At 67.0% G+C, this 26701-nt stretch overlaps 2 protein-coding genes across 2 annotated transcripts in view; both read left to right on the forward strand.

Annotated features, from left to right (window-relative positions):
* Nucleotides 1-4821: 4821 nt before the first annotated feature.
* ASCL5 (achaete-scute family bHLH transcription factor 5) lies at nucleotides 4822-5355 on the forward strand. The gene has a single exon (XM_054713152.1). The coding sequence runs from the start codon at nucleotides 4822-4824 to the stop codon at nucleotides 5353-5355; it is 534 nt and encodes a 177-aa protein (XP_054569127.1).
* A 1454-nt stretch (nucleotides 5356-6809) lies between these two features.
* The window catches only part of CACNA1S (calcium voltage-gated channel subunit alpha1 S), a 39406-nt gene continuing 19514 nt past the window's right edge, over nucleotides 6810-26701 (forward strand). The window contains exons 1-20 of the mRNA XM_054712890.1: nucleotides 6810-6961; nucleotides 8662-8767; nucleotides 11545-11684; nucleotides 12659-12801; nucleotides 12967-13119; nucleotides 14062-14267; nucleotides 14577-14680; nucleotides 15456-15601; nucleotides 15896-15977; nucleotides 17990-18150; nucleotides 19180-19405; nucleotides 20103-20310; nucleotides 21405-21525; nucleotides 22267-22381; nucleotides 22649-22742; nucleotides 23304-23373; nucleotides 23882-24014; nucleotides 24751-24880; nucleotides 26192-26251; nucleotides 26517-26623. Coding sequence (XP_054568865.1) covers nucleotides 6810-6961; nucleotides 8662-8767; nucleotides 11545-11684; nucleotides 12659-12801; nucleotides 12967-13119; nucleotides 14062-14267; nucleotides 14577-14680; nucleotides 15456-15601; nucleotides 15896-15977; nucleotides 17990-18150; nucleotides 19180-19405; nucleotides 20103-20310; nucleotides 21405-21525; nucleotides 22267-22381; nucleotides 22649-22742; nucleotides 23304-23373; nucleotides 23882-24014; nucleotides 24751-24880; nucleotides 26192-26251; nucleotides 26517-26623 — 2657 coding nt within the window. The remainder of the gene's footprint in view (nucleotides 6962-8661; nucleotides 8768-11544; nucleotides 11685-12658; nucleotides 12802-12966; nucleotides 13120-14061; nucleotides 14268-14576; nucleotides 14681-15455; nucleotides 15602-15895; nucleotides 15978-17989; nucleotides 18151-19179; nucleotides 19406-20102; nucleotides 20311-21404; nucleotides 21526-22266; nucleotides 22382-22648; nucleotides 22743-23303; nucleotides 23374-23881; nucleotides 24015-24750; nucleotides 24881-26191; nucleotides 26252-26516; nucleotides 26624-26701) is intronic.

Below are 26701 nucleotides of genomic sequence, written 5' to 3' on the forward strand. Positions count from 1 at the left end.
GCTTCCCGTGGCTGCCGGGCCCTCCCCCCTCCGAGGGCCCGTCTCCCTAATGCCGCTCGCCCCCCTCCCGCTCCCTCTCAGATGCAGCGTCCACCCCAGAGGTTCCGGGTGTCGGTGCCCAAATCTCTGCCTCCGGCCCAGACCCGACCGCTCGGGGCCTGGCCTCCTGCTCTCCTGCTCTCGGCTGGACGCCTCCCCCCCCCCCCCCCCGCCCCGGTGCCACGGAGCCCGTCACAATGAGTGTCCGAGACGCGCCGGCCTCTGCCTGCTTTTAGGTTTATCTGAGCCGGGGGCCCCGTCCCCCACCAAGTTGTTCCCCTGAAACCTGCAGGCGCTCGTCTGCCACCCTCGTGTCCTCACTCAGGGCCCACGCTGCCCCTCCTGGTGGCCGAGCAGTCCGTCCCCTCCCGCCCCCTCCGCCCCGTCCCCACCTTCCTCGGGGGCCCCTGCCGGTCTAGGGGCCACCAGAGCTCACGTCACCTCCCTCCTGCAGAACCTTCCGTGGCTCCCACCTTCCCAGGCTCAGTTCCTCATCGAGGCCGTGGCCTCCTGCCCCTCGGGCCTGTGGCTCCAGCACCCGTTGGCAGGAGGGATGGGGGGCCCTGCATGCCTCTGAAGGGGGGTTGATGGGCCCTAAGACGGGTGCTCAACCAGGCGGACCTCCTGTGCTGGGGGGGTGTGAGGGGGGCGATAATACAGGGCGTCCTCGGCCCCTGGCGTCCCCAGGCGTGGAGCTGAGCTGGCTGAGGGTGCCAGGCTCCTCGATCAGGGCGGACATCGAGGGTAGGGCTCTAGCTGCGAGCTAGGAGCCCTGGTCCCGCCTGGCCCACTGAGTGACCTGGAGCAGCGGGCCCCCACCCTGCGCCTCAGTTTCTCCCGACCAAGAGCGAGGAGGTTAAACTCCGTGGGGCTCACCCGCAGGCGGCGGCGGGAGGTGCCGGACCGGCGTGTAGCTCGAATGGCCGTGCACCTGTCTGAATGAGCATTAGGAAAACCAGCGTCGTTGGCACATCCGCTGCAAGGCCTGCTGGGAATTCGTGTGAAGGACCGGTAAAGGGGGCTGAGGGTATGCACAGGGGATACTAGCCAGCCCGGCCGGCGTGGCTCCGTGGTGGAGCGTCGACCTGTGAACCAGGAGGCCACAGTTCACTTCCCATCAGGGCACAGGCCCGGGTTGCAGGCTCGGTCCCCAGTAGGGGGCGTGCTGGAGGCAGCCGGTCCATGATTCTCTGTCATCATGGATGTTTCTGTTCTCTCTCCCTTCCTCTATGAAATCAATAATACATTTATTTAAAAGAAAATACTAGCCAAGCACCGAGTGCCGTTGGCTGGGGCGGGCGCTCGGAGAGGACCTGGGCCGTGTGCTGCTTTAGGTTTCTATAGAGACCACCTAGGCGGCTGCCTCCGGCTCCGGCTCCCCATGGGGCCACGGGGCTCAGACCAGACGCCAAGGGGACCCCACACTGCAGCCTCCTGGTCCCGGGTCCCGCCAGGAGCAGCCGGGGGTCCCCTCCCAGCCCCCGACACCCCAGCCGGTGTCACCAGAGCCTCTCAGAGGGGCTCCCTAACCTGGGGTTCCCCCACGAGAGACCCCCGTTTTCCTGCCCTGCACACTCACGGGCCTCCCCTCGGCTGCACCCCGCACCCTCCTCCTCCCGGGGGCCATCCCTCCTGGGCACTCCGCAGGCAGCGCCCTGGGGCACCGCAGGGACTCGGGGGCCAATCAGGAGGCCCGGAGCGGCCCGCTCCCCCTCGGGGCGGGTCCCAGATCAGAGGAGCCCCCCGCCCTGCGCCCTCCCCTTCTGGGTGTGTCGCCTTGGAAGCTCCCGCAGGTAGGCAGGTAGAGCGTACCTGTCTCCTGGGCCGAGGGCGACGCGGGGCAGAGGCTGCGAGGAGCCGGGCCGGGCGCACGGAGGCCCCGCCGTCCCCGCACGGAGTCCCCGCCCGAGAGCTGGAGGAGCCGGCCCAGGAGGTAACCGCACGCAGGTGGTGGCCAGGATGCGGGGCCAGGAGCGCGTTGCCTGGGGCTCGGTCACCGGGGGGCTCTGCTCCCAGAGGAAGCCCAGCAGCCCGGCCCGCAGGCCGAGGAGGGTGAGCCGGGCGGCGGCAGGTACTGCCCCGGGACGGGTCCGATGCCCCGGAGACTGAAGCACCTTTTCCGGGTGGACACCCGCCAGGGGTGCCAGGACAGGAGCGGGCCTGCAGGGGTGGAGGCCGGGACGGCGGGGCTGCGTGTGGCTGCGGGAGAGGGCCGAGAGCCGAGAGCCGCAGCGTCCGGGGTGGGGGGGCACGGCCTCCAGGTCAGGCGTCCAGGGTGGGGCACGGCCTCCAGGTCAGGCTCAGCTCCGTCCCTGAGGGCTGGGTGACAAGGCCGGCTGCGGGTCTGGGGCTCCATCCCATCGGCCGGCACAGGGTCAGCACACGCGTCCGCCCCGTCCGGCCGTGGGGGTCGCGTGAGCGTAGATGCGTGTCCGGCACAGAGTTGGGGCGATACAAGCATCTCGTGTTGTTTGTTTTTATTTTTGTTTTTAAATATATTTTATTGATTTCAGAGAGGAAGGAAGAGGGAGGGAGAGAGAGAAGCATCCATGACGAGAGAGAATCATGGGTCGGCTGCCTCCTGCACGCCCCGCACTGGGGATGGAGCCCACAACCCGGGCCTGTGCCCTGACCGGGAATCGAACCCTGACCTCCCGGTTCACAGGTCGATCACAGCCACGCCGGCCGGGCACATCTCCCTGTTTTTTAAATCCTGCCGCTCAGGAGAAGCGTGGTCTGGCCCCAGCTCACGGAAGCTCTCTGAGCCTCAGTTTCTCCACCCGTAACCTCTCCCCGAGGGGATTAAACCCGCTGAGCGGAGACCGTGTCCCTGGGCGACGGTCGCAAGCACCAGAGCTCCTCCCCTTTGCGCCCGGGGATGGCACAGCTGTGCATGCGTGGGAGCGCGCACACCCCCTGGCGCTCAGCATGGTGCCCGACACGGAGGACGTCTGATCACGTCTGATCACAGGCTCCCCGCTGCTCTCGGGCCCAGGGAGGCCGATGCCCGGCTCTCGGCGGCCCCTGAGCCCGCGGGCCGGGCTCTGAAGGTCAGTCTCGCTTGGTCCCAGGCGCGGGAGCCCAAGTGATGGTCCTGATGCCCGAAGCATCCCAAGTGCCTGAGTGGGAATCTGACCGGGCCCTGAGGCAGCTGTGCTGCCCGGGGCCAGTGGCCCTGCCTCTCTGAGCTGTAAGGTGGGGGGTGGGGGGACTGTCCCGGAAAGCACTCACGGGCCCTTTGCTCTCAGCTTGGAGCTGGTCCTGGGAGCCCAGGCCTCAGCGGGGTCCTGGGGGGAGCTCTGGGGGCCGGGTGGAGGGGGCGGGGGCACAGGCTGATGGACGGGAGTAGGACCTGCGCTGAATCCATCCCACGGCTTCCGTCACCCTATGCCTTGAAGGCCGGAGGAGAGAAAACCAAGGCCCTGAGTGTGGAATTTTCCCGTAGACGTCGCCCAGGACAGGGGTGACCGTGGGCAGCCGCTGGGCGTGGGCGTCAGCTCCGTTCCCAAGCTCCGTCCCCACTAGGTGCCGCCTCAGTGTCCCCAGAGACCAGGGCCCCCCCACGGGCAGTCAGAACGGGGAGTTCAAACCGCCAGCACCCCCTCCGGGACCTGGAATTCCCTCCATCCGCTGCCTTTGCTCCTCACGGACACACGGTGGCGCTGTTGGCCACCGGTTCTGCCCAGTCCATTGATCTGAGAGGACGGACCGGGTCCTGCCAGGCTTTTGGGGGGCGGCTCCCACTTCTGAGCTTTTCAGAGCTGAGGCAAGGGGCCTCCTCGTCAGGCTCCCAGGGGCGCCTCCCCCGCCAGAGCCAACGCTGACTTACCATGGGAACCTGCGAGGGACGCCCCTCCCACAGGAATCAGGATTTACTTATTTTTTAAAATATATTTTTATTGATCTCAGAGAGGAAGGGAGAGGGAGGGAGGTAGAAACATCCATGAGGAGAGAGAATCATGGATCCGCTGCCTCCTGCACGCCCCCTCCTGGGGATGGAGCCTGCACCCGGGCCTGTGCCCTGATGGGAATCGAACTGTGACCTCCGGGCCCATAGGTCGACGCCAACCACTGGGCCACACGTCCGGGCCGCACTGACTTTCTGCGGCTAACTCAGCCAGGGGTCCATGCGCCCCTGGGAGGGGACTGCAGGGCGCGACCCCTGCTCTGAGGTCTTGCCCTCAGCAGGCACCCCCCCCACCCCTGCTTACAAAGCCTGCGACACCCCATTCGAGGGTGGGGTGACCCGGCCGTCATCGCGGGCCTCGCCTAACCCATGTGTCCATGTGTCTGTCCATTCCTCTTCCTTAGGGCGGTTCTCCGGGACCCTCTGGCGCAGGCCTAGCATCCGCGGTCCGTTCCCGACGCCCCAAGCGGCCTGGGGTCTCCAACGCGCCGCGAGGAACCAGCGAGGAACTGGGCCCCGTGGCCCCGGCGCAGAGCCGCAGGGTTCGCGCCCCTGGGAGGCGCCCTCGGGGGCTGCAGGCGAGGCGGGCGCCCATGCCCCGCGGAGGAAGGTGCGGGCCCGAGTCCTGGGCCCGGGCTGGGTCCTAGCCTGTGCGCGCTGAGCCTCTGCCCGGAGGCGCCCCCTGGTCCGCAGCGATGGCGCCCCTTAGGGGGACCGCGGCAGCCACCCCAAGGAGCGCAGAGAACCCCTAACCAGTCCTGGAACCCCAGAGCGGCTTCTGGGGATGTGACGCGTCCCCGCGGTGGGGACGCGCAGACCCCGAGCGGGGGCGGTTCAGGGAGGGTCTGGCCCCGGGCGCAGCGCCCCGCGGCGCCATGAACCGGGGACCACGGACCGTGAACGGTCACTTCTGCCGGGCGCTGGTGGAGCGGGGACCGACGGCGCCCCCCGGCGGCGGCATGCAGCTGGGGCCCGCGCCCCCGCCCCGGCCCGCGCCCCTGCCCGCGGAGCCCCCGGGCGCCGTGCCCTTCCTGCTGTTCCCGGGCCCCGCCGCCGCCTACGCGGGCCTGTTCCCCTGCGCGCCCGGGCCCGGCGCCCTGGGCGCCTACGACTGCGCCTTCGAGCCCGCCTTCATCCACAAGCGCAACGAGCGCGAGCGGCACCGCGTGCGCTGCGTGAACGAGGGCTACGCGCGCCTCCGCGGGCACCTGCCGCGCGCGCTGGCCGAGCGGCGGCTGAGCAAAGTGGAGACGCTGCGCGCCGCCATCCGCTACATCCGGCACCTGCAGGAGCTGCTGCGCGCGCCCGACGGCCCCCCGCGGCCCGAGCCCGTGCGCGACGCCCCGCCGCCCGCGGGCGCCCACCTCCCCGCCTCGCCGGGCCCGGAGCCCGAGGAACCCAGCCAGTGACTGGGGTCCGCAGGCCGCGCCGTGCCCGGAGCGCTGCGGGGTCCCGGCGGGGCACGGCGCGGGCCCGACCCGCGGAGATGCGCGCTCCGCGTCTAGGACCCCTCCCCCGCTCCTTCCGCGCCAACGCCGGCCTCTCCGTGCCAGCCGAGCGGGTGGGTGCGAGGGGCCAACGCGGACTGAGGAGCAGGGGCGCAGGGCCCGGGGAAGCCCGCCGGCCGCGCCGGCCATCGCCCGCAGGAGGGCGCCCTGGACCGTCGCCACCCGGGGACTGGCTCCGCCTCCGCTCCGGCCTCGCGCGTGGGAAGCCGGGGCCCAGCTGCGGGGTGTGTGCGCGGCCGCGGGGCCCTGCGTCTGCGGGGCCCCGGGAGGCGAGTCGCGCTCAGGTTCGGATGCGCCTGTCCCGCTCGCCACAAGGTGGCCTCACACGCCGCACCCTCTGGGAGCTGGTGCGCGCGCGCGCGCGCACACACACACACACACACACACACACACACGCACTCACACACACACACACACCTCTCTCTCTCACACACACACGCACACACACGCACACACACACACACACACACACACGCGCGCGCGGCGCCCTCTGGCCTCCCTGATGGAGGGCGCCGTCCCGTCCTCCACCCCCAGCGTGGCCTCCTCCTGCCTTTGCGCCCAGCTGGGTGAGGACTGGTTCCCGCAGCCGCGGGCCTCTGGCCGGGGCACCGCTGGCACCGAAGGATGAAATAAAATACGTGTTGAGTTTTGATGCCTGGACCACAGTCTGCCCTCGTGTGCCCTGTGTCTCTCTCCTTCCCACTCCGTCGTGGTGCTGGCTGTGGGGTGTGGGCTGTGGGGTGCTCTCCACCCCTTTACAGGGAGCTCAGCACGCACCCAGGGACAGGGCTGGGCCCTCAGCCCTCGCACAGTCAGAGGGGAGGGGACGCCGAGCAGAGGGCACCTCGGGGTGTGGCTGGGGCTGTGCCCGAGGGGGGCTCCCCCCGAGGAGGGGGTGGGGCTGGGAGGGTGGGAGGGGGTGTCCCTGGCGCTGAGGGCCCCCCTCACCTTTGTTCGGCCGGAGAGCTCATCTTGGCACCAGGGAGCCAGTCTGTCACGGGGGGCTCTGTATCGGGGTTCCCCCTTCCGGAGGTCTCGCCAGCCTTGACCCTCCATCCCGTCCCCCACTGCCCACCCGGGCCCTGCCGTCAGCACCCCGCCCCCAGCCTCCGGGGCAGAAGCCGCCGGGGCCGGGAGGCGGCGTGACAGCTGCCTGGCTTCAGGGGCTAATTTTACTCCCGGGAGCGAGCGGGGAGTCATCCTCCCGCCCCACCCCTGCTGGCCCGGGCGGCCTGGCCCTGCGCACTCGGCCAGTCCCCTCGGCCAGTCCCCAGGCCAGGGCGAGGGCACCGGGGACGCAGGGCGGAGCGGGCTGCCGGGCGCGCGGGGAGCGGGACAGCCAGGCGGCCGGGAGCATGGAGCCGGCCTCCCCCCAGGACGAGGGCCTGAGGAAGAAGCAGCCCAAGAAGCCGGCCCCCGAGGTCCTGCCCAGGCCCCCCCGGGCCCTGCTGTGCCTGACCCTGGACAACCCCCTGCGGAAGGCCTGCATCAGCATCGTCGAGTGGAAGTATCCTCGGCGGGCGCGGGGCGGGCACGCGGTGCCACGCGGGCGAGGGAGGGTGGCCGCGGATCACACTCGGGGCCAGGACATGGGGAGGCTGTCCCGGAGGGGCCGCTGGGAAGGGAGGCCGTGGCGGGGGTGGGGGTGGGGGAGGAAGATCTGGGGGGGGGGGCTGGTGACGGCGAGATGCCCCCTGACCGCCTGTGGCAGGGCAGGGCGCTTCGGGGGGAGGGGGGGCTGCTGTCCACGTCGTCCCGGGGGTCCCCTCTGGTTTCTGAAGCAGCAGCCTCCTTTCTGAGCGAGGATGGGGGAGAGTGAAGTGGGGGGGGGGGGCTGCAAGGAATCCTTCCCCTTGATGGGAGGGTGAGAGAGAGAGAGAGAGACAGGAGCTGAGTAGGACCCGCCGCTGGGGGTGGGGGGGTGCGGGGACCAGGCGGCCAGGCACAGGCCCGCACCCCACCTGGGCCGGGGGGGGGCGGCTGGAGGCCCCTCTTGTGTGGCATGGGCTCCGGGAGGAAGAGCGAGGGGGTGTCTGGGTTACTTGGGGGGAGGGGGGAGGTGGGAGGGAGGGTCGGGAATATTTGAGATGTTTCTAAAGGGCTTGGGAGCCGGCTCGGGCCAGCTGTTCCCGGGAGGGAGGGCCAAGAGGCGGACGCGGAAAACGTGGGCCCAGGTCGGAAGAGTTGGGGTCAGAGCCAGCCCTGCCCCCAGAGCTGCGCGCACCCCATCCAGTCCCCCCATCCGGTCCCGGCAGCCGCCCTCCCTCCTCCCGGGTCTGGTCAGGTGTGGTGGGGGCGGGGGGGGGGGCTCTCTCCCAGCTCTGCACCTGCAGCGCCTGGGGAACGGGGTGGCCACCTCCCACCCCCGCCCTCCCTTTTTCTCTTTAAAAAAATTTTTTTTAAATATGTTTTTATTGATTTTTTTTTAGAGAACGAGGAAGGGAGAGGAAGAGAGAAATAGAAACACCAGTGAGAGAGAATCACGGATCGGCTGCCTCCCGCACGCCCCCTACTGGGGATGGAGCCCGCAACCGGGCCTGTGCCCTGATGGGAATCGAACCCTGACCTCCTGGTTCCTAGGTCGACGCTCAACCACGGAGCCACGCCGGCCGGGCCCTCCCTCGCTCTCCGTCCTCAGCAACCCCTCCCTGGCCCGGCCTGGGCTGCCTCTGGGAGACGGTTATTCAGGGGCGCGTGTCTGGGGGGATGCGTGGATCTGGGGGCGCCGGTCCAGGGGCGGGTCAGCCCCTCCTTCCTCAGGCTCCGAGGTTCGGGTGTCGCCTGCCCACCACCCCCTTTCCCGGCTCTGCAGCCACCTGGCCTGTCCCCCATCCCCCCCTTTCTCCGAGGGAGCCCTCCCCCGCTCCGTGGTCTGGCCAGAATCTCAGAAACTCATGGCTCCGGGGAGAGGGCAGGCAGGGGTCGGGGGGGGGGGGGGTCGGGGGCCGATGCCGAGAGAGGAGCCTTAAGACTCCCTCAGAGCTAAGGTGCCTTGGCCAGAACCGGACCTCGCGGCCTCAGAGCTGCGAGGAGTGAGGTCCCTGCTCCCCGGAGAGCCGGGTCCAAGCCGCCCTCCACCTGCGGGGCGCGGGGGGGGGGCCCCCAGCCAGCATGACAGCCTCCTCCAGGCTGACCCCCGGCGCCCTCTGACCCCTCGCCCCGCACACCCACGCCTCCCTCGGGGGCTGTCCTTAACCTCGGCCCCAGACCCTTCGAGACCATCATCTTACTGACCATCTTCGCCAACTGCGTGGCCCTGGCCGTGTACCTGCCCATGCCCGAGGATGACAACAACTCCCTGAACGTCGGCCTGGTGAGCGGCCCGCCCCCCCCCCCCCGCCCCCCCCCCTGCCCCGGGCCTGCGCCGGGCTGGGGGGCTGCGTGCCTGGGACCCCCAAGGATAAGGAACCCCCAACCGCCTGCAGGCCTTGTCCCTGGCCTGCCGCTCTCCTCGACTCGGTAACACAGCCAGCCCGCCCCGCCAGGGGGCGCCCTGTGCCCAGCACCTTCCCAGAGTCCCCGGGACCTCAGCACAGCCCCGCAGAGAAGTCCCATTTCACAGATGCAGAAACGGAGGCCTGGGGGCTCGGCCAGTGAGCGACGGGCTGCATGCCCGTGTCCCCTCCTGGTTAGAATCAGGAGAGCCCTTCCCCACCGAGGACGGGCAGCAGAGGGCCTTTTGGGGTTCTGCACCCCTTTATCCTTGCCCCCTCTCCCCCCCCCCCCGCCTGTAACACGTGCTCGAACCACACACAGCTGGAGGGACGGTCCGAACCGGGCCCCGCCTCCTCCCCCCTCAGTCTGGATTCGGGAGAGAAAACAGGCTTACACTGAAGGACATACCCACCCACAGCCGGAGACTCATACGAATACTTTTAAAAACACATATTTTTAAATAGATTTCAGAGAGGAAGGGAGAGGGAGAGAGAGAGGAACATCCATGAGGAGAGGGAATCACGGATCGGCTGCCTCCTGCACGCCCCCCACTGGGGATGGAGCCCACAACCCGGGCCTGTGCCCCGACCTGGAATCGAACCCTGACCTCCTGGGTCCTAGGTCGACGCTCAGCCACGGAGCCACGCCGGCCGGGCTGGAGAGTTCTGCTCACGGTGGCCAAGTGGTCCTGGTGCTGCCGGTGTGTGTGTGTGGGGGGGCCCCTCCCGGCCTCACCGTGGCGCCTGCCCCCCGGCACCTCCCTGGGCTCGGGTTGCTGCACACCCGGCGAGGCTGCGGCTGAGCCTCTGGCAGCCAGGCCGCTGCCTTTTTATAGGGTCAGGAATGTGCCGGGCGGCTCGGCTCTCCCCAAAGGGCCAGGACCTGAGGGGCACAGGGGGCTGGAGGGGGGGGCTGGGCCGCCGACAAGAGTCCTGGTGAAACGGCCTGAGGCCCCACCTCTAGGCTGCCCGCTCCCCCAGAGACACCAGGGCTTGTCCCACCCGCACCCCCACCCACTGAGCATGGACAGGGACACCCAGCACCCCGCCCGGCTGTGCCCTCCGCCTCTGCGCTGGCCTCCTACGGCAGCTTCCTCCCCCTCCCCCCGCCCCGGGCCTCCGTCCCCCGATCTGTGGCAAGGACCCCAGTGTCCACCTCCAGGCTGCTCTGCCCCCGAGCGCCCACTCCTGAGCCGCCTGTGCTCAGAGGGGCTGGGGAAGCTGCCCCTCTGCCCGCCCAGCCCTCCCCCCGCCCTCCCCCGCCCCCCGCTGAGGTCCCAGCCCTCCCAGCCCTCCCCCCACCCCACACTGAGGTCCCAGCCCTCCCCCCACCCTCCCCCGCTCCCCGCTGAGGTCCCCAGCCCAGGCCTGGGGTGGGGTGGGGGCAGGGAGGCAGGGCTCACCCACTCAGGCCTGGCTTCAAAGCCAGAGTTCATGGGGCCAAATATAGCCGCTGCCCTCATCCCCAGCGGCTCATCTTCCAAACCTGGAGGCCGAGGTGGCCATGGAGACCGAGGCGGGGCCCGGACACCTGTGGGTGGTGCGGCCGGGACGGCAGGCTCCCCCCCCCACCCCCCTTTCAGGAAAAGTCTCTCAATAGCAGGTTGGAAGGATTCTGGGACTGTGTCCCCACCCCAACCCCCACCTTTTTTTGTTTGGTTTTGTTAAGAAAGCTCTGTATGTTCTTTTATTATCATTAATATATTTGTATTGATTTCAGAGAGGCAGGGAGAGAGGAGAGAAACATCCATGATGAGAGAGAATCATGGACCGGCCGCCTCCTGCACGCCCCACTACTGGGGATGGAGCCCGCAACCCGGGCCTGTGCCCTGACCGGGAATCGAATCCTGACCTCCTGGTTCACAGGTCCACGCTCCCCCACGGAGCCAGGCCACATGTGGTCAGCCACGTCGTGAACTCACCCCTCACGCCGTGGCAGAGCCAGACCGAACGATTTCACGGGCCTCGTCGGGCCCGCGGGCCGGCTGCTCCCCGCCCCGGCTCCGAATGACTCACTCACTTCTTCACGCCATTCTGGGCCCTGGCGGAAGAAGAATTAAAAAAAAAAATAAAAAAACATGGACAGTCCCCACACTTCACAGAGTTGATCGTTCAGTGGGTAGGACGGAAGGTCAACAGGATAGAAACGGCCCTGACCGGTGTGGCTCAGTGGATAGAACATCGGCCTGCAGACTGAAGGGTCCCAGGTTCGATCCCGGTCAAGGGCATGTACCTTGGTTGCTGGCCCATCCCCAGTAGGGGGTGTGCAGGAGGCAGCTGATCGATGTTTCTCTCTCATCGATGTTTCTAACTCTCTGTCCCTCTCCCTTCCTCTCTGTGAAAAAATCAATAAAATATATATTTAAAAACAAAAACAAAACAGGCTAGAAACGGGCCTGGTGATCGATGGCAGTGAGGGGCCCACGCGGACAGAGGGAAAGAGACGCCTCAGGGAGGGCTGGCGCCCGAGGGAAGGCCCGTGGGCCGCGAGGGGCCGGCCTGGCGTGTGCGGCCTCGAGGTGGGGGCGGTGGTGGGGGGGGAGGAGGGAATTCAGGCCGGTGCCGAGGTCCCGGGGCCGCCGGGAACCGGGTGCCGGGAAGGAAGAGCAGCGGCGCGGGGGGCGCTCAGAGGAGAGGCGGCCGCTCTCGCCCGCAGGAGAAGCTGGAGTACTTCTTCCTCATCGTCTTCTCCGTCGAGGCCGCCATGAAGATCATCGCCTACGGCTTCCTCTTCCACCCGGACGCCTACCTGCGCAGCGGCTGGAACGTGCTGGACTTCATCATCGTCTTCCTGGGGTGAGGCCCGGAGCGGGGAGGGGGCGGGGGTGGGAGGGGGTCCGAGGGGCCAGCACCCCAGAGGCAGCACAGACCCCAGCTCTGGGCCGGGGAGCAGCCTTGGGGGGGGGGCACGGGGGGAGGGAGGATGGAGAGGACACCTGCCCGGCAGGGAACACCCCGCGCCATCCAGACACACGCCCCCAGAAGGAGGGTGTCAGAGACAGGCCCCCCCCCCGGCGCCCCGAGACCGCTGCTCCCCGCACGGTGGGCCTGCGGGTCTGGCGTCCACAGCAGGCTCCGTGAGGGAGGACGTTGAGAGAGGAGGAGGGCGATGAGGAGGCCGGGGAAGGAGGGACAGGCCCCAGCTGGTGTGGCTCAGTGGTTAGAGCGTTGGCCCACGGACGGAAGGGTCCCGGGTTCGATTCTGGCCAAGGGCACGTACCTGGGTTGCAGGCTCCCTCCCAGCCCCAGTCAGGGGTTCATGCAGGAGGCAACCAATGTCTCTCTCTCTCTCTCTCCCTCTCTCTCCCACTCCCTTCAACTCTCTCTAAAAATCAATGCCCTAACCGGTGTGGCTCAGTGGATACAGCGTCGGCCTGCGGACTGAAGGGTCCCGGGTTCGATTCTGGTCAAGGGCACGTACCTTGGTTGCGGGCACATCCCCAGTGGGGGGGGGGGGGTGCAGGAGGCAGCTGGTGGATGTTTCTCTCTCATCGATGTTTCTAACTCTCTATCCCTCTCCCGTCCTCTCTGTAAAAAATCAATAAAATATATATTTTTAAAAACTCAACGGAAAAATATCCTCGGGAGAGAATTAACAAACAAAGAACCAAAGAGGCGGAGCCCTGGGCCCCGCCCTGGCCCCCGTTGTGAGTCAGCGTTCGCCGTGGGCACACTGTACCTGCCCCCAGCACAGAGGGGACACCCAGGGTCCCCAGCACCAGGCCTGCGCTCACCTGAGCCCCCCCAAACCCCCCGCCCCCCCCCCCCAGGGTCTTCACGGTGATCCTGGAGCAGGTCAACCTCATCCAGAGCAACACCACGCCGCTGAGCAGCAAGGGCGCCGGCCTGGACGTCAAGGCGCTCCGGGCCTTCCGCGTGCTGCGCCCCCTCCGGCTGGTGTCGGGGGTACCCAGTGGGTGACCCCGTCCCCCCAGACCCCCTCCTGCTCCCCAGCCTGTGCCCCGGCCCGGTTCCGGGTCCCCCTCCTCCCTGGCTGTCCCGGAGGGGTCCCCCGGAGTGTGGAGAGCTGACCCTCGTTCTGTGTCTCCCCCACCACCACCCCGCACCCCCCCTCCAGGCCTGCAGGTGGTGCTCAACTCCATCTTCAAGGCCATGCTGCCCCTGTTCCACATCGCCCTGCTGGTCCTCTTCATGGTCATCATCTACGCCATCATCGGCCTCGAGCTCTTCAAGGGCAAGATGCACAAGACCTGCTACTACATCGGGACCGGTCAGTCCCGGCCGGGCGGGCGGGCGGGGCGCCGGGCGGGGGGGGGGTCCCCGGACAGCTCAGGGGGAGCCGTCCGCCGTGAGGACGCCACAGGAGCCCGGCCGGCGTGGCTCCGTGGCTGAGCGTCCACCTAGGAACCAGGAGGTCAGGGTTCGATTCCCGATCAGGGCACACAGGCCCGGGTTGCGGGCTCCATCCCCAGTGCGGGGCGTGCAGGGGGCAGCCGATCCATGATTCTCTCTCCTCGTGGATGTTCCTCTCGCTCGCGCTCTCCCCCTCCCTCTCTGACATCCACAAAAATATATTTAGAAATAAATGGAATGAAGCCGCAAGGGCGAGGTTGCATGTCCTGGGGCCGTGGCCGGCAAACCGCGGCGCGTGAGCCACAGGCGGCTCTCTGGCCCCTGGGGTGTGGCTCTTCCACAGAATACCACGGCCCGGGCGAGTCTATGTTGAAGAAGTGGCGTTAGGAGAAGTTTACGTTTAAAAAACGTGGCTCTCCAAAGAAATGTCAGTCGTTGTGCTGTTGATAGTTGGCTCTGTGGACGGATGAGTTTGCCGACCACTGTCCTAGGGAATCGCCCCTCGACGGAAGGCATTGCGCCCATTTCACAGGCAGGGAAACTGAGGCTGGGGGAGACTCAGTCAGTTGCCCGCAGTTACAGATCCCGTGAGCGATAGGTCCGAGGACGCTAATCCCCTGCTGGCCGTGGGAAGGTCTGTCCCGGACCAGGGCCTGGAGGCAGGGCAGCTCGGCCGGGGCCGGGGACCCAGGGCCTCCACTCTGAGGAGCGACCCTGATCCCAGGTTCATAGGTCGACGCTCAGCCCCTGAGCCACGCCGGCCGAGCCGCCACACAATCATTTTCACAACGTTTCTCCCCTCCTCGCCCACGCCTCCTGCCGCCTCCCGTGGTCCGTGGTCCGATGCGGCCGCCCCCAGACGTCGTGGCCACGGAGGAGAACGAGAAGCCGTCGCCCTGCGCCCGGACCGGCTCGGGCCGTCCCTGCACCATCAACGGCAGCGAGTGCCGGGGCGGCTGGCCGGGCCCGAACCACGGCATCACGCACTTCGACAACTTCGGCTTCTCCATGCTCACCGTGTACCAGTGCATCACCATGGAGGGCTGGACCGACGTCCTGTACTGGGTGCGCCCGCCGCCCGCCCGCCGAGCACCCGGCACCCGCGTCCTCCCCCATCACCCGGGCCGGCGGGGCGGGCGGGCGGGGTGCCCTGCTCCTTCTCACTCTTCCCTGCGAACCCCGTGCAGGGGCGCGGCCCCCTGGCCCCCCGCTGTGTCTCACCCCCCGCTGGTCCCTGCGCCCGGCGGTGACTCCCTCCTCCGGGCCCTCGGGAGAGAACAGGCCCCTGACGGCCTCCCTCCCGTCCTCAGGGTCGGTGGGCTGGGTGCCCGAGCCCTCAGGTCAGGGGGTGAGACCCCGCCTTGGTCCCCACAGGTCAACGACGCCATCGGGAACGAGTGGCCCTGGATCTACTTTGTCACCCTCATCCTGCTGGGCTCGTTCTTCATCCTCAACCTGGTGCTGGGGGTGCTGAGCGGGTGAGGAGGGGGCGGGGGCGGGGGAGGTAGGAGGAGGAGGAGGAGCAGGAGGAGGAGGAGGAGGAGCAGGAGGAGGAGGAGGAGCAGGAGGAGGAGGAAGGAGGAGCAGGAGGAGGAGGAGGAGGAAGGAGGGAGGAGGAGGAGGAGGAGGAGGAAGAGGAAGGAGGGAGGAGGAGGAAGGAGGAGCAGGAGGAGGAGGAAGGAGGGAGGAGGAGGAGGAGGAGGAGGAGGAGGGAGGAAGGAGGAGGAAGGAGGGAGGAGGAGGAGGAGCAGGAGGAGGAGGAGGAGGATCAGGAGGAGGAGGAAGGAGGGAGGAGGAAGAGGAAGGAGGGAGGAGGAGGAAGGAGGAGCAGGAGGAGGAGGAAGGAGGGAGGAGGAGGAGGAGGAGGAGGAGGAGGAGGAGGAGCAGGACCAGGATGGGGAGACGTGCATCAGACCCTCCACTCACACCTGCGTCCCCGAGAGCCGGGAGGGTGCTCCCTGGTCAGAGGAAGAGACGGAGGCACGGGCGGGAGCCCGTCCGTGTTTAATTCCTCTCCCTCCCCGGAGCCCCTCGTCCTGCTCCCGGGTCCCTCAGCCCCACCTCTGGCCCTGGAGGAGCCGGAGCTCAGCACCAGGCCCGATCCGTGGGCTGGTGCCTGCTGGCGGTGTGACCTCCGCCTACTGACCTAACCGCTCTGTGCCCGGGGGTGCACACCTCCTCCCCTCCCCTCTCCTCCCTCCTCCCCTCCTCCCCCTCCTCCCCCTCCCCCCCCCCTCCCCCCCTCCGCTGCAGGGAGTTCACCAAGGAGCGGGAGAAGGCCAAGTCCAGGGGAACCTTCCAGAAGCTGCGGGAGAAGCATCAGCTGGACGAGGACCTCCGGGGCTACATGAGCTGGATCACGCAGGGCGAGGTCATGGACGTGGACGACCTGCGAGAAGGTTCGAGCCCAGGGCCGTGGGCACAGGCCCCTCCCCCGCTGCCCTCACGGGGAGCACCCCCCGCGGACCCCCGCACCCCTGGGGGCCGGTGGAGCAGGTGGGGGCGCCTCGCAGAGAAGGAAACCAGGGCCCCTCCGGGGGGACGGGCACCACACGCAGGTCCCTCGGCCCCTTCCTTGGGGTCCCGGGGATCCCGCCCTCGGAGGCAGGGGGAGCCCCGCCCACGTGGGCCCCTCCCGGGTGAGCACAGCCCAGAGGGGCCCAGCAGCCGCCCACGGAGCCTCTTGTCCCCAGGGAAGCTGTCCTTGGAGGAAGGCGGCTCCGACACGGAGAGCCTGTACGAGATCGAGGGCCTGAACAAGATCATCCAGTTTGTGTGAGTCTCCTCCCAGCCCCGGCTCCTCCCACTCCCAGGCTCCTCCCAGCCCCGGCTCCTCCCACTCCCCGGCTCCTCCCAGCCCCGGCTCCTCCCACTCCCCGGCTCCTCCCACTCCCCGGCTCCTCCCACTCCCAGGCTCCTCCCACTCCCCGGCTCCTCCCACTCCCAGGCTCCTCCCAGCCCCAGCTCCTCCCAGCCCCGGCTCCTCCCAGCCCCGGCTCCTCCCACTCCCAGTCTCCTCCCAGCCCCGGCTTCTCCCACTCCCCGGCTCCTCCCACTCCCCGGCTCCTCCCACTCCAGGCTCCTCCCACTCCCAGGCTCCTCCCACTCCCAGGCTCCTCCCACTCCCCGGCTCCTCCCACTCCCAGGCTCCTCCCAGCCCCGGCTCCTCCCAGCCCTGGCTCCTCCCAGCCCCGGCTCCTCCCACTCCCAGGCTCCTCCCACTCCCCGGCTCCTCCCACTCCCAGGCTCCTCCCAGCCCCGGCTCCTCCCACTCCCCGGCTCCTCCCAGCCCTGGCTCCTCCCAGCCCCACGGTCCTCCCAGCTCCAGTCTCCTCCCACTCCCCGGCTCCTCCCACTCCCAGGCTCCTCCCAGCCCCGGCTCCTCCCACTCCCCGGCTCCTCCCACTCCCAGGCTCCTCCCAGCCCCGGCTCCTCCCACTCCCCGGCTCCTCCCACTCCCCGGCTCCTCCCAGCCCCGGCTCCTCCCAGCCCAGGCTCCTCCCAGCCCCGGCTCCTCCCACTCCCCGGCTCCTCCCAGCCCCATGGTCTTCCCAGCCCCAGCTCCTCCCACTCCCCGGCTCCTCCCAGCTCCATGGTCTTCCCAGCCCCATGATCTTCCCAGTAACAAATTAAACTTCCCACAAATGCTCTTTATTTTGGCATGAAATTCGACATTTTTAAGCGTAAAAATATCTATGATGTTAGCACCTTCAGCAAATTTGACATATGAAGTTTTGAAGCTTGTTGTCAATACAACAAAATAGCGTACATATCAAATCGCATAGATATCAACATGTGTGTGACTCCATCTATGGAAAAGAATTTGCATTATTAACTGGTACACCTGGTAAAAGAACCCATGGTGTGGACACTTAGTATCATGGTGTGGACACTCAGTATCGTGGTGTGGACACTTAGTATCGTGGTGTGGACACTTAGTATCGTGGTGTGGACACTTAGTATCATGGTGTGGACACTTAGTATCATGGTGTGGACACTTAGTATCATGGTGTGGACACTTAGCTACAAAGATTCAATCAATCCCTCCCGTTGGGGACCACACACAAACAGGGTCCCGGGGCGCAGCTTGGCGGAAGGGTGAACACTTCTGCTGGCAGACTCCCCGAAAAGGACTCACTGGGTCAAACAGTGTGTAGGTTTTAACCTCGGTAAACGCTGCCCAATTGCTCTCCCCAAAGCCAGCACCTGCTGTCCCAGGACCTGTCCACAGCCCGCCCCGGGCCAGACGCCACTCATTGGTTACGGAAGTGCTTTTATCACGGCAGAGCGCGGCGTGCCAGCGCTGGCCTCGCTGAACCTGACATTGATCATGGGGCTCTGTGCCAGGCACCCTGCGTTATCTCCACTTCCCTCTGAGCTCAGCCCCGTCATTCAACGCCTTTGAAAGGGGGAGGACGTAGCCAGTAAGAGCCGAGATTGCACACCGGCTGGCGTGGCTCCGTGGCTGAGCGTTGACCTATGAACTGGGAGGTCACATGCCCGGGGTTGAGGGCTTGGTCCCCAGTAGGGGGTGTGCAGGAGGCATGATTCTCTCTCATCATGGATGGTTCTCTCTCCCTCTCCCTTCCTCTCTGAAATCAATAAAAAATATATATATTTTAAAAGACCTGAGATTGTAGGCCAGCCAGCTCCACCACTCACATGACCAGAGGGAGGGGGTGGTCAGAGCCGGTGTGGCCAGGGGCGGCCTGGAAGGTGGGGCTTGGGTAAAGCGGCTCTCTGCCTTTCCTCCCGCTCTGTCTCCCCCTCCCCCCGCCGCCCCCCAGCCGACACTGGAGGCAGTGGAACCGTATCTTCCGCCGGAAATGCCACGACGTGGTCAAGTCCCGGGCCTTCTACTGGCTGGTGATCCTGATCGTGGCTCTCAACACCCTGTCCATCGCCTCCGAGCACCACAACCAGCCGCTGTGGCTGACCCACCTGCAGGGTGAGCACCCCCTGTCACCCCCCTGCTCACCCCCCGGCCCACGCCCCTGCTCACCCCCCTGCTCACCCCCCTGTTCACCCTCCTGCTCACCCCCCTGCTTACCCACCCGCTCACCCACCCACTCACCCACCCGCTCACCCCCTGCTCACCCCCCTGCTCACCCACCCGCTCACCCCCTGCTCACCCCCCTGCTCACCCTCCTGCTCACCCCCCTGCTTACCCACGTGCAGGGTGAGGCACCCCCCTGCTCACCCACGTGCAGGGTGAGGCCGGCCGGGAAAAGACCAGACGGGCCGGTAGCCACAGCCAGCCAGGGGGTGGCGCCTTGGGCTTTGCTGAGGAGATCCATGCGGTCCATGAGGCCCATGAGGTCCATGAGGTCCATGAGGTCCATGAGGTCCATGAGGTCCATGAGGTCCATGAGGCCCATGAGGTCCATGAGGTCCATGAGGTCCATGAGGTCCATGAGGTCCATGAGGCCCATGAGGTCCATGAGGCCCATGAGGTCGGGGCATGGCTTCTAGAAATTACAGGCTGCAGTCACTTCTGGAACTTTCCTTCTCACGGTAACAATAGCAGCCCTTTGGGAACCCTCCAGGTGCGCGTCCAGGAGTCTGGGCAAACTGTTCCCACGACAGACACTGGACACAGATGCCAGTAACTTATTTTTAATCTATTTGTATTGATTTCAGAGAGGAAGGGAGAGGGAGAGAGAGAGAGAAACATCCATGATGAGAGAGAACCACGGACCGGCTGCCTCCTGCACGCCCCACACTGGGGATGGAGCCCGCCACCCGGGCCTGTGCCCTGACCTGGAATCGAACCCTGACCTCCTGGTTCCTAGGTCGACGCTCAGCCACTGAGCCACGCGGGCCGGGCTGGGTCTGTGTTCTTTCCGTGGGCAAAGGTGCCCCAGGTTCCACTGGGTGTTGTGGGGAGGGAGTCGGGGTGGAGGGCGCCCCCAGGCAGAGGCCCGGAGGCGGAAGGGGAAGGAAGGGGGGGACGCTGAGCCCGCGCCGTGACCCCCAGACGTGGCCAACCGGGTGCTGCTGTGCCTGTTCGCGGCGGAGATGCTGATGAAGATGTACGGGCTGGGCCTGCGGCAGTACTTCCTGTCCGTCTTCAACCGCTTCGACTGCTTCGTGGTGAGCAGCGGCCTCCTCGAGGTGCTGCTGGTGGAGGCCGGCGCCATGAGCCCGCTGGGCATCTCCGTGCTGCGCTGCATCCGCCTGCTGCGGCTCTTCAAGGTCACCAAGTGAGGGCGCCGGCGAGCGGGCACCAGGGGGCAGGGGGGGGCGGGCTCAGCCAGGGCAGGGGCAGGCCCAGCCCAGCGCCCGGCCCCAGCGTCCAGCCAGCTCATAGGACGTCACCCCCAGCTCCGGGCCTCAGTCCTCTCCTTTTATGTTTATTATTATTTCTTTTTTTTAAATACATTTTATTGGTTTTTTACAGAGAGGAAGGGAGAGGGAGAGAGAGTTAGAAACATCCATGAGAGAGAAACATCGATCAGCTGCCTCCTGCACTACCCCCCCCACTGGGGATGTGCCCGCAACCAAGGTCCATGCCCTTGACCGGAATCGAACCTGGGACCCTTCAGTCCGCAGGCCGATGCTCTGTCCACTGAGCCAAACTGGCTAGGGCTCTCTCTTTTTATTTTTATTATTATTTCTTAAATCCCCACCAAGGGTATTTTCCCCATTGATTTCTAGAGAGAGTGGGAGGGTGGGAGAGGGGCAAGCTGGGAAGGAGGGGAAGAATTGGGGGGTGCCACAAATCCAGGGCCTCCGCCTCCAGGCAGCCCTCCCCCCTGCCTGCCCCCAGCCCTGAGCCTTCCTTCCCCCAGACCCTCCCCCCACCCCCCCCCCCCGCACACCTGTGAGCGGGGCCGCCCGTCTCCACCCCGCGCCCACCCCGCGCCCACCCCGCGCCCACCCCGCGCCCGCCGCCGGCAGGTACTGGACGTCGCTGAGCAACCTGGTGGCGTCGCTGCTGAACTCGATCCGCTCCATCGCGTCGCTGCTGCTGCTGCTCTTCCTCTTCGTCGTCATCTTCGCGCTGCTGGGCATGCAGCTCTTCGGGGGCCGCTACGACTTCGAGGACACGGAGGTGCGCCGCAGCAACTTCGACAGCTTCCCGCAGGCGCTCGTCAGCGTCTTCCAGGTGGGCCCCCGCCGCCGCCCCCGCCGCCGCCGCCCGTGCCTCCCCCGCGGGCGGGGACACCTCCCCCGGGGAGCCCGCCCGGGTTGTGGGTCCGGGTCCCAGGTCCCTCTGCAGGCTCTCCCGTCCCTCCCCCCGCGGGCGGGGACACCTCCCCCGGGGAGCCCGCCCGGGTTGTGGGTCCGGGTCCCAGGTCCCTCTGCAGGCTCTCTCGGCCGCTGTGTGCCGCCTCCCGTCCCTCCCCCGCCGGGCGGGGACACCTCCCCCGGGGAGCCCGCCCGGGTGTGGGTCCGGGTCCCAGGTCCCTCTGCAGGCTCTCTCGGCCGCTGTGTGCCGCCTCCCGTCCCTCCCCCCGCGGGCGGGGACACCTCCCCCGGGAAGCCCGCCCGGGTGTGGGTCCGGGTTCCAGGTCCCTCTGCAGGCTCTCCCGTCCCTCCCGCCGGGCGGGGACACCTCCCCCAGGGAGCCCTCTCGGGTTGTGGGTCCGGGTTCCAGGTCCCTCTGCGGGCTCTCCCGTCCCTCCCCCCGCGGGCGGGGACACCTCCCCCGGGGAGCCCGCCCGGGTTGTGGGTCCGGGTTCCAGGTCCCTCTGCAGGCTCTCCCGTCCCTCCCCCCGCGGGCGGGGACACCTCCCCCGGGGAGCCCGCCCGGGTGTGGGTCCGGGTCCCAGGTCCCTCTGCAGGCTCTCCCGTCCCTCCCCCCGCGGGCGGGGACACCTCCCCCGGGGAGCTCTCCCGGGTTGTGGGTCCGGGTTCCAGGTCCCTCTGCGGGCGGTGCTCCTCTCCGTGGTAACAGCGGCTTATCCATCTCCCCCCGCGCTCCTGGGCCGGGAGCCGTGCCCAGCGTGCGCCGGGCCTGTCCCTGGTGCCCGGCGGCGTGCCAGCGCAGGGCGGGACGGCGGTGCGTGGATGAGAGGCGTCGGGGCGGCTGGGCACCAGGCGGCTGCTCTCTCTCCCGTGTGCCACTCGTGTCCCTGAGCCCGAAGCTGGGCGGGGTGAGGCCGCCCTCCCCACGGCTGGTCTCCCCGGGGGAGCACAGTGGCCCCCTCGGGGGACCCTCCGTCCCACGGTGCCCCCTCCACCCCTCCCGCCCCCCAGGTCCTGACCGGGGAAGACTGGAACTCGGTGATGTACAACGGCATCCTGGCCTACGGCGGGCCCTCCTACCCCGGGATGCTCGTGTGCATTTACTTCATCATCCTCTTCGTCTGCGGCAACTGTATCCACCCCCCCCCACCACCACCCAGCAGGGGCAGGGACCGGCTTAGGGAGGGGCTGGGAGAGGGCTTCACAGGTCAAGGGCGCTGGGGCCAGGCACCAGGGCAGAGCTGTGGGTCGAGTCCTTCTAGTAGCCGGGGGAGAGAGCCAGGGAGAGCCAGGGGAGCCAGGGAGAGCCAGGGAGAGCCAGGGAGAGCCAGGGAGAGCCAGGAGAGCCAGGGAGAGCCAGGGAGAGCCAGGGAGAGCCAGGGAGAGCCAGGAGAGCCAGGGGACTGGTTACAGGGGGAGGACTCATCCCGGGAGGCGGACGAGCCTGGAGCAGGAAGGAGGGAGGAGGAAGGAGGGAGGAGGGAGGAGGGAGGGGGATGGGCAGGGCCTGGCAAGGGCGCAGGGCCGCAGTGCGGGGGGGGGGGGGGGGTGGAGGGGGGGGGGGCGATGCCCGCAGCACAGAATCTGATGCTCTGAGTACCGGAGGGAGGGAACCCCTGTCCTTGCGCTCCTGGGTGCCCAGCAGGGTCCCCCCTGAGGGCCTGGGGCTCCCCTCGCTGCCCGGTGTGAGGCTGGGCTCCGTCCCGGGCGCCTCTGCAGGCCGCTCCCCGAGGAGGCGGCCGTGTCCCCGTGCTCAAGCCCTCCTGTGGGGGAGCCCGGACCAGAGGGTCTCCGTGGCCCCCAGGGAGGGCAGGGCAGGCTCCGTCCCCCCCTCCCCGTCCCCCATCCCAGGCTCCTTAGCGGCGGCGCTCAGACATCCTGCTCAACGTCTTCCTGGCCATCGCCGTGGACAACCTGGCCGAGGCCGAGAGCCTGACCTCCGCCCAGAAGGCCAAGGCCGAGGAGCGGAAGCGCAGGAAGATGTCCAAGTGCGAGCTGCCGCCGGGGGGGGGGGGGGGGGGGGGGGGGAGGGGGCAGGAGGATGGGGGAGGGGGCAGGTGCCTCCCCGGGGCCTATCCGCAGGGGCGCTGACTGTGCCCACAACCCGTCCCACCTGGTGGCCGGCACTGCCCGTCCCCACCCAGCCCCCTTAGCCCTTGGTGCGGGTCCCCCGAGGCGTCCCCCCCCCCCCGGCCCCCCGGCCCCCCACTGAGCAAACCCCGAGGACGTTCCAGCTCGGCCTCTGTTCCCACCAGGGGCCTCCCGGGCCGGTCCGAGGAGGAGAAGGCCGTGGTGGCCAAGAAGCCGGACCAGAAGCCCAAGGGCGAGGGCATCCCGACCACGGCCAAGGTGAGCGGGCCGGGCTCCAGAGGCCGGGGCGGCCGGGGCGGGGGGTGGGGGGGTTCTCCCCGAGCCTGGGGGTGCTGGTGGGTGGGTGGGTGGGGCGGGCAGGGGGAGGTAGAGAGAGGCCCTCAGCCAGGCGGGGGCACCGCCCTCCACTCCCGTGGGGACAGCGCCCGCTGGGGCCTTCGTCCTGAGCAGCACAGATGCCCAGCCCGGCCGCGTGGCTCCGTGGTTGAGCATTGACCTGTGAACCAGGAGGTCAGGGTTCGATTCCCGGTCAGGGCACAGGCCGGGGATGCGGGCTGGATCCCCAGGGTGGGGCGTGCAGGAGGCAGCCGGTCCATGGTGCTCTCTCATCATGGATGTATCTCTCCCTCTCCCTTCCTCTCGGAAATCAATACAAATACCCTTAAAAAATAAAAAGGGAGTGGCGTGGCCTCCCCTGTCCCAGGCTGTGGGGGAGTTGGGGGGCAGAGCCTTCACCGGCCCCGCCCCCAGGGAACGCCCCGCCCGGGGCAGCGGCAGGTCTTCGCCATCACCACGTCTTCCCTGTGTCCCTTCCCGCAGCTGAAGATCGACGAGTTCGAGTCCAACGTCAACGAGGTGAAGGACCCCTACCCCTCGGCCGACTTCCCCGGTGAGCGTGCGGGGCCCCCTCTCGAGGGACAGGCCCTCCTGTGCCCCTCCCCCACCCCCACCCCCGGCTGTGAGCACCCGGGACAGAGGGTGCCCCCAGGACAGGCCCTCCTGTGCCCCTCCCCCACCCCCACCCCGGGCTGTGAGCACCCGGGACAGAGGGTGCCCCCAGGACTGGCCCTCCTGTGGCCCCTACCGCGTGTCCCCCCCCCACCCCCGGCTGTGAGCATCGGGACAGAGGGTGCCCCCAGGACTGACCCTCCTGTGCCCCCTACCGCGTGTCCCCCTCCCCCACCCCCGGCTGTGAGCATCCGGGACAGAGGGTGCCCCCAGGACTGGCCCTCCTGTGGCCCCTACCGCGTGTCCCCCCCCCACCCCCGGCTGTGAGCATCGGGACAGAGGGTGCCCCCAGGACTGACCCTCCTGTGCCCCCTACCGCGTGTCCCCTCCCCCACCCCCGGGCTGAGGGTGCCCCCTCGAGGCTCCTGGGCGCCCCTCCCTCCCCACAGGCGACGACGAAGAAGATGAGCCCGAGATCCCCGTGAGCCCGCGCCCGCGGCCCCTGGCCGAGCTGCAGCTGAAGGAGAAGGCGGTGCCCATCCCCGAAGCCAGCTCCTTCTTCATCTTCAGCCCCACCAACAAGTGGGTGCCCCCCCCCCCGCGGCGTGGGGGGCGTGCGGGGCTCTGGGGAGAGGCTCGGGGCCTGCCGCTGCTCTGGGAGAGCCTCGTTCCGTGAGCTGGAGGCCTGCCTGGCGGCCCGTCTACCCCACCAGCACCTCTGCTTCCTGCACTGGCTCCTTCCTGAGAGTCATTTTATTTATTGTTTATGTTGAAATGTGTTTTTATTGATTCCAGAGAGAAGGGAGAGGGAGAGGGAGAGAGAAACATCCATGATGAGAGAGGATCATGGATCGGCGGCCTCCTGCACGCCCCCTGCTGGGGATGGAGCCCGCAACCCGGGCCTGTGCCCTGACCGGGAATCGAACCCTGACCTCCTGGTTCATGGATGGAGGCTCAACCACGGAGCCACGCCGGCCGGGTCCCATTTCACGCCTTTAAAAATACACAGTCTATGGTCTTCAAAGAGCTCCCTCTGCCTCCGGGTGGAGACGGCCGTCCCGTCTTTTGAGGGGGAGGCTATAGGGGGTGGAGTCGTGGGGAGGGGTGGGTGGGGAGATGGGGCTGAGGCTGCAGGGACAGAATGGTGGCAGGGCTGCTGCGTGGCCAGCCAGAGGGCCGTCCAGATGCCGCTATTCTCCCCTGACCGGGAGGGAGTGGCCCAGTGCCCCCTGCAGGACGGAGACGGGGGTGGGGGGAGCGGGGCAGGGAGGCCTGAGTGCCCAGGAACTCAGTTCACCGGACCCCCCCGTCCCCACAGGTTTCGCGTCCTCTGTCATCGCATCGTCAACGCCACCTGGTTCACCAACTTCATCCTGCTCTTCATCATGCTCAGCAGCGCCGCCCTGGCCGCCGAGGACCCCATCCAGGCCGAGTCCATGAGGAACCAGGTGAGGGCGGCTCAGCACCCACCCCAGACCTCAGTCCCCGCACCTCACTCTGTGTTGGTGATGATGGTGGTGGTGATGGTGGTGATTATGGTGATGATGGTGATGATGATGGTGATGGTGATGATGGTGATGATGATGGTGATGATGATGATGGTGATGATGGTGATGGTGGTGGTGATGGTGATGGTGGTGATGGTGATGATGATGGTGATGGTGATGATGGTGATGGTGGTGATGGTGATGGTGGTGATGGTGATGATGATGATGATGGTGGTGGTGATGATGGTGATGATGGTGATGGTGGTGGTGATGGTGATGGTGGTGATGATGATGGTGATGGTGGTGATGGTGATGGTGATGGTGATGGTGGTAATGGTGATGTTGGTGGTGGTGATGGTGGTGGTGCTGGTGGTAGTAATGGTGATAGTTATGGTGAAGGTGATGGTGATGATGGTGATGGTGGTAATGGTGATGATGATGGTGATGGTGATGATGGTGGTGGTGGTGGTGATGGTGATAATGGTGGTGATGGTGATGATGATGGTGGTGGTGATGATGGTGATGGTGGTGATGATGATGATAATGGTAATGATGGTGATGATGGTGATGGTGATGATGGTGATGATGGTGATGGTGGTGGTGATGGTGATGGTGATGGTAGTGATGGTGGTGATGATGGTGATGGTGGTGCTGATGGTGATGGTGGTGATGATGGTGGTGGTGATGGTGGTGGTGATGGTGATGGTGGTGATGATGGTGGTGATGATGGTGGTGGTGATGATGATGACAGTGGTGGTGGTGATGGTGATGATGACAGTGATGATGATGGTGATGATGGTGATGGTGATGGTGGTGGTGGTGATGATGACAGTGATGGTGATGATGACAGTGATGGTGATGGTGATGATGGTGGTGGTGATGGTGATGGTGGTGATGATGACAGTGATGGTGGTGATGGTGATGATGACAGTGCTCATGGTGGTGATGGTGATGGTGGTGATGATGATGGTGATGATGGTGGTGATGGTTGTGGTCATGGTGGTGATGATGGTGGTGATGATGGTGGTGATGGTTGTGGTGGTCATGGTGGTGATGGTGATGATGGTGGTGATGATGGTGGTGATGGTGATTATGATGATGGTGGTGATGATGGTGATGATGATGGTGGTGATGATGGTGGTGATGATGATGGTGTTGGTGGTGGTGATGATGATGGTGGTAATGGTTGTAATGGTCATGGTGATGGGGTTATAATGATATCATTGCTCTGCCCGTCCTCTCACTCCCCTCCTCTCCCGGCTCTGCCCCCAGATCCTCGGGTATTTTGACATCGCCTTCACCTCTGTCTTCACTGTGGAGATTGTCCTCAAGGTGAGTGAAGGCCCCGGGCGGCTCCCGCTGGGGCGTGGAGTGTCTCTGGGCCAAGGACCCCGACCTGGTGTGGCTTTCACCCACTCAGCACTCACCCCAGGGCCGGTGGCAGGGCTGAGGGGAAGCAAGAAGGTGGAGAGAGGGAGGGCAGGAGCAGAACCCAGGGAGCCGATGGGTGTGAGCTCACAGGCGGGGTGAGGGCCCTTCCGCGTGGGGCACAGCCTGTGGGCGGCTCGGCCCCACCCGGGTGCTCCTGCCTCCGCAGATGACGACCTACGGCGCCTTCCTGCACAAGGGCTCCTTCTGCCGCAACTACTTCAACATCCTGGACCTGCTGGTGGTGGCCGTGTCCCTCATCTCCATGGGGCTCCCGTGAGCAGGGCGGGGCGGCCGGGGCCTCAGCGCACCGGGCCACAGGGCGGGGGTCCCACAGACATCGACGGGCCCAGG

The sequence above is a fragment of the Eptesicus fuscus genome, chromosome 24 (assembly GCF_027574615.1).
Source record: "Eptesicus fuscus isolate TK198812 chromosome 24, DD_ASM_mEF_20220401, whole genome shotgun sequence".
Classification (NCBI taxonomy): Eukaryota; Metazoa; Chordata; class Mammalia; order Chiroptera; family Vespertilionidae; genus Eptesicus; species Eptesicus fuscus.

Coding starts and splice junctions, on each gene's coding strand:
- ASCL5 (XM_054713152.1), top strand. CDS start 4,822: ATGAACCGGGGACCACGGACCGTGAACGGTCACTTCTGCCGGGCGCTG.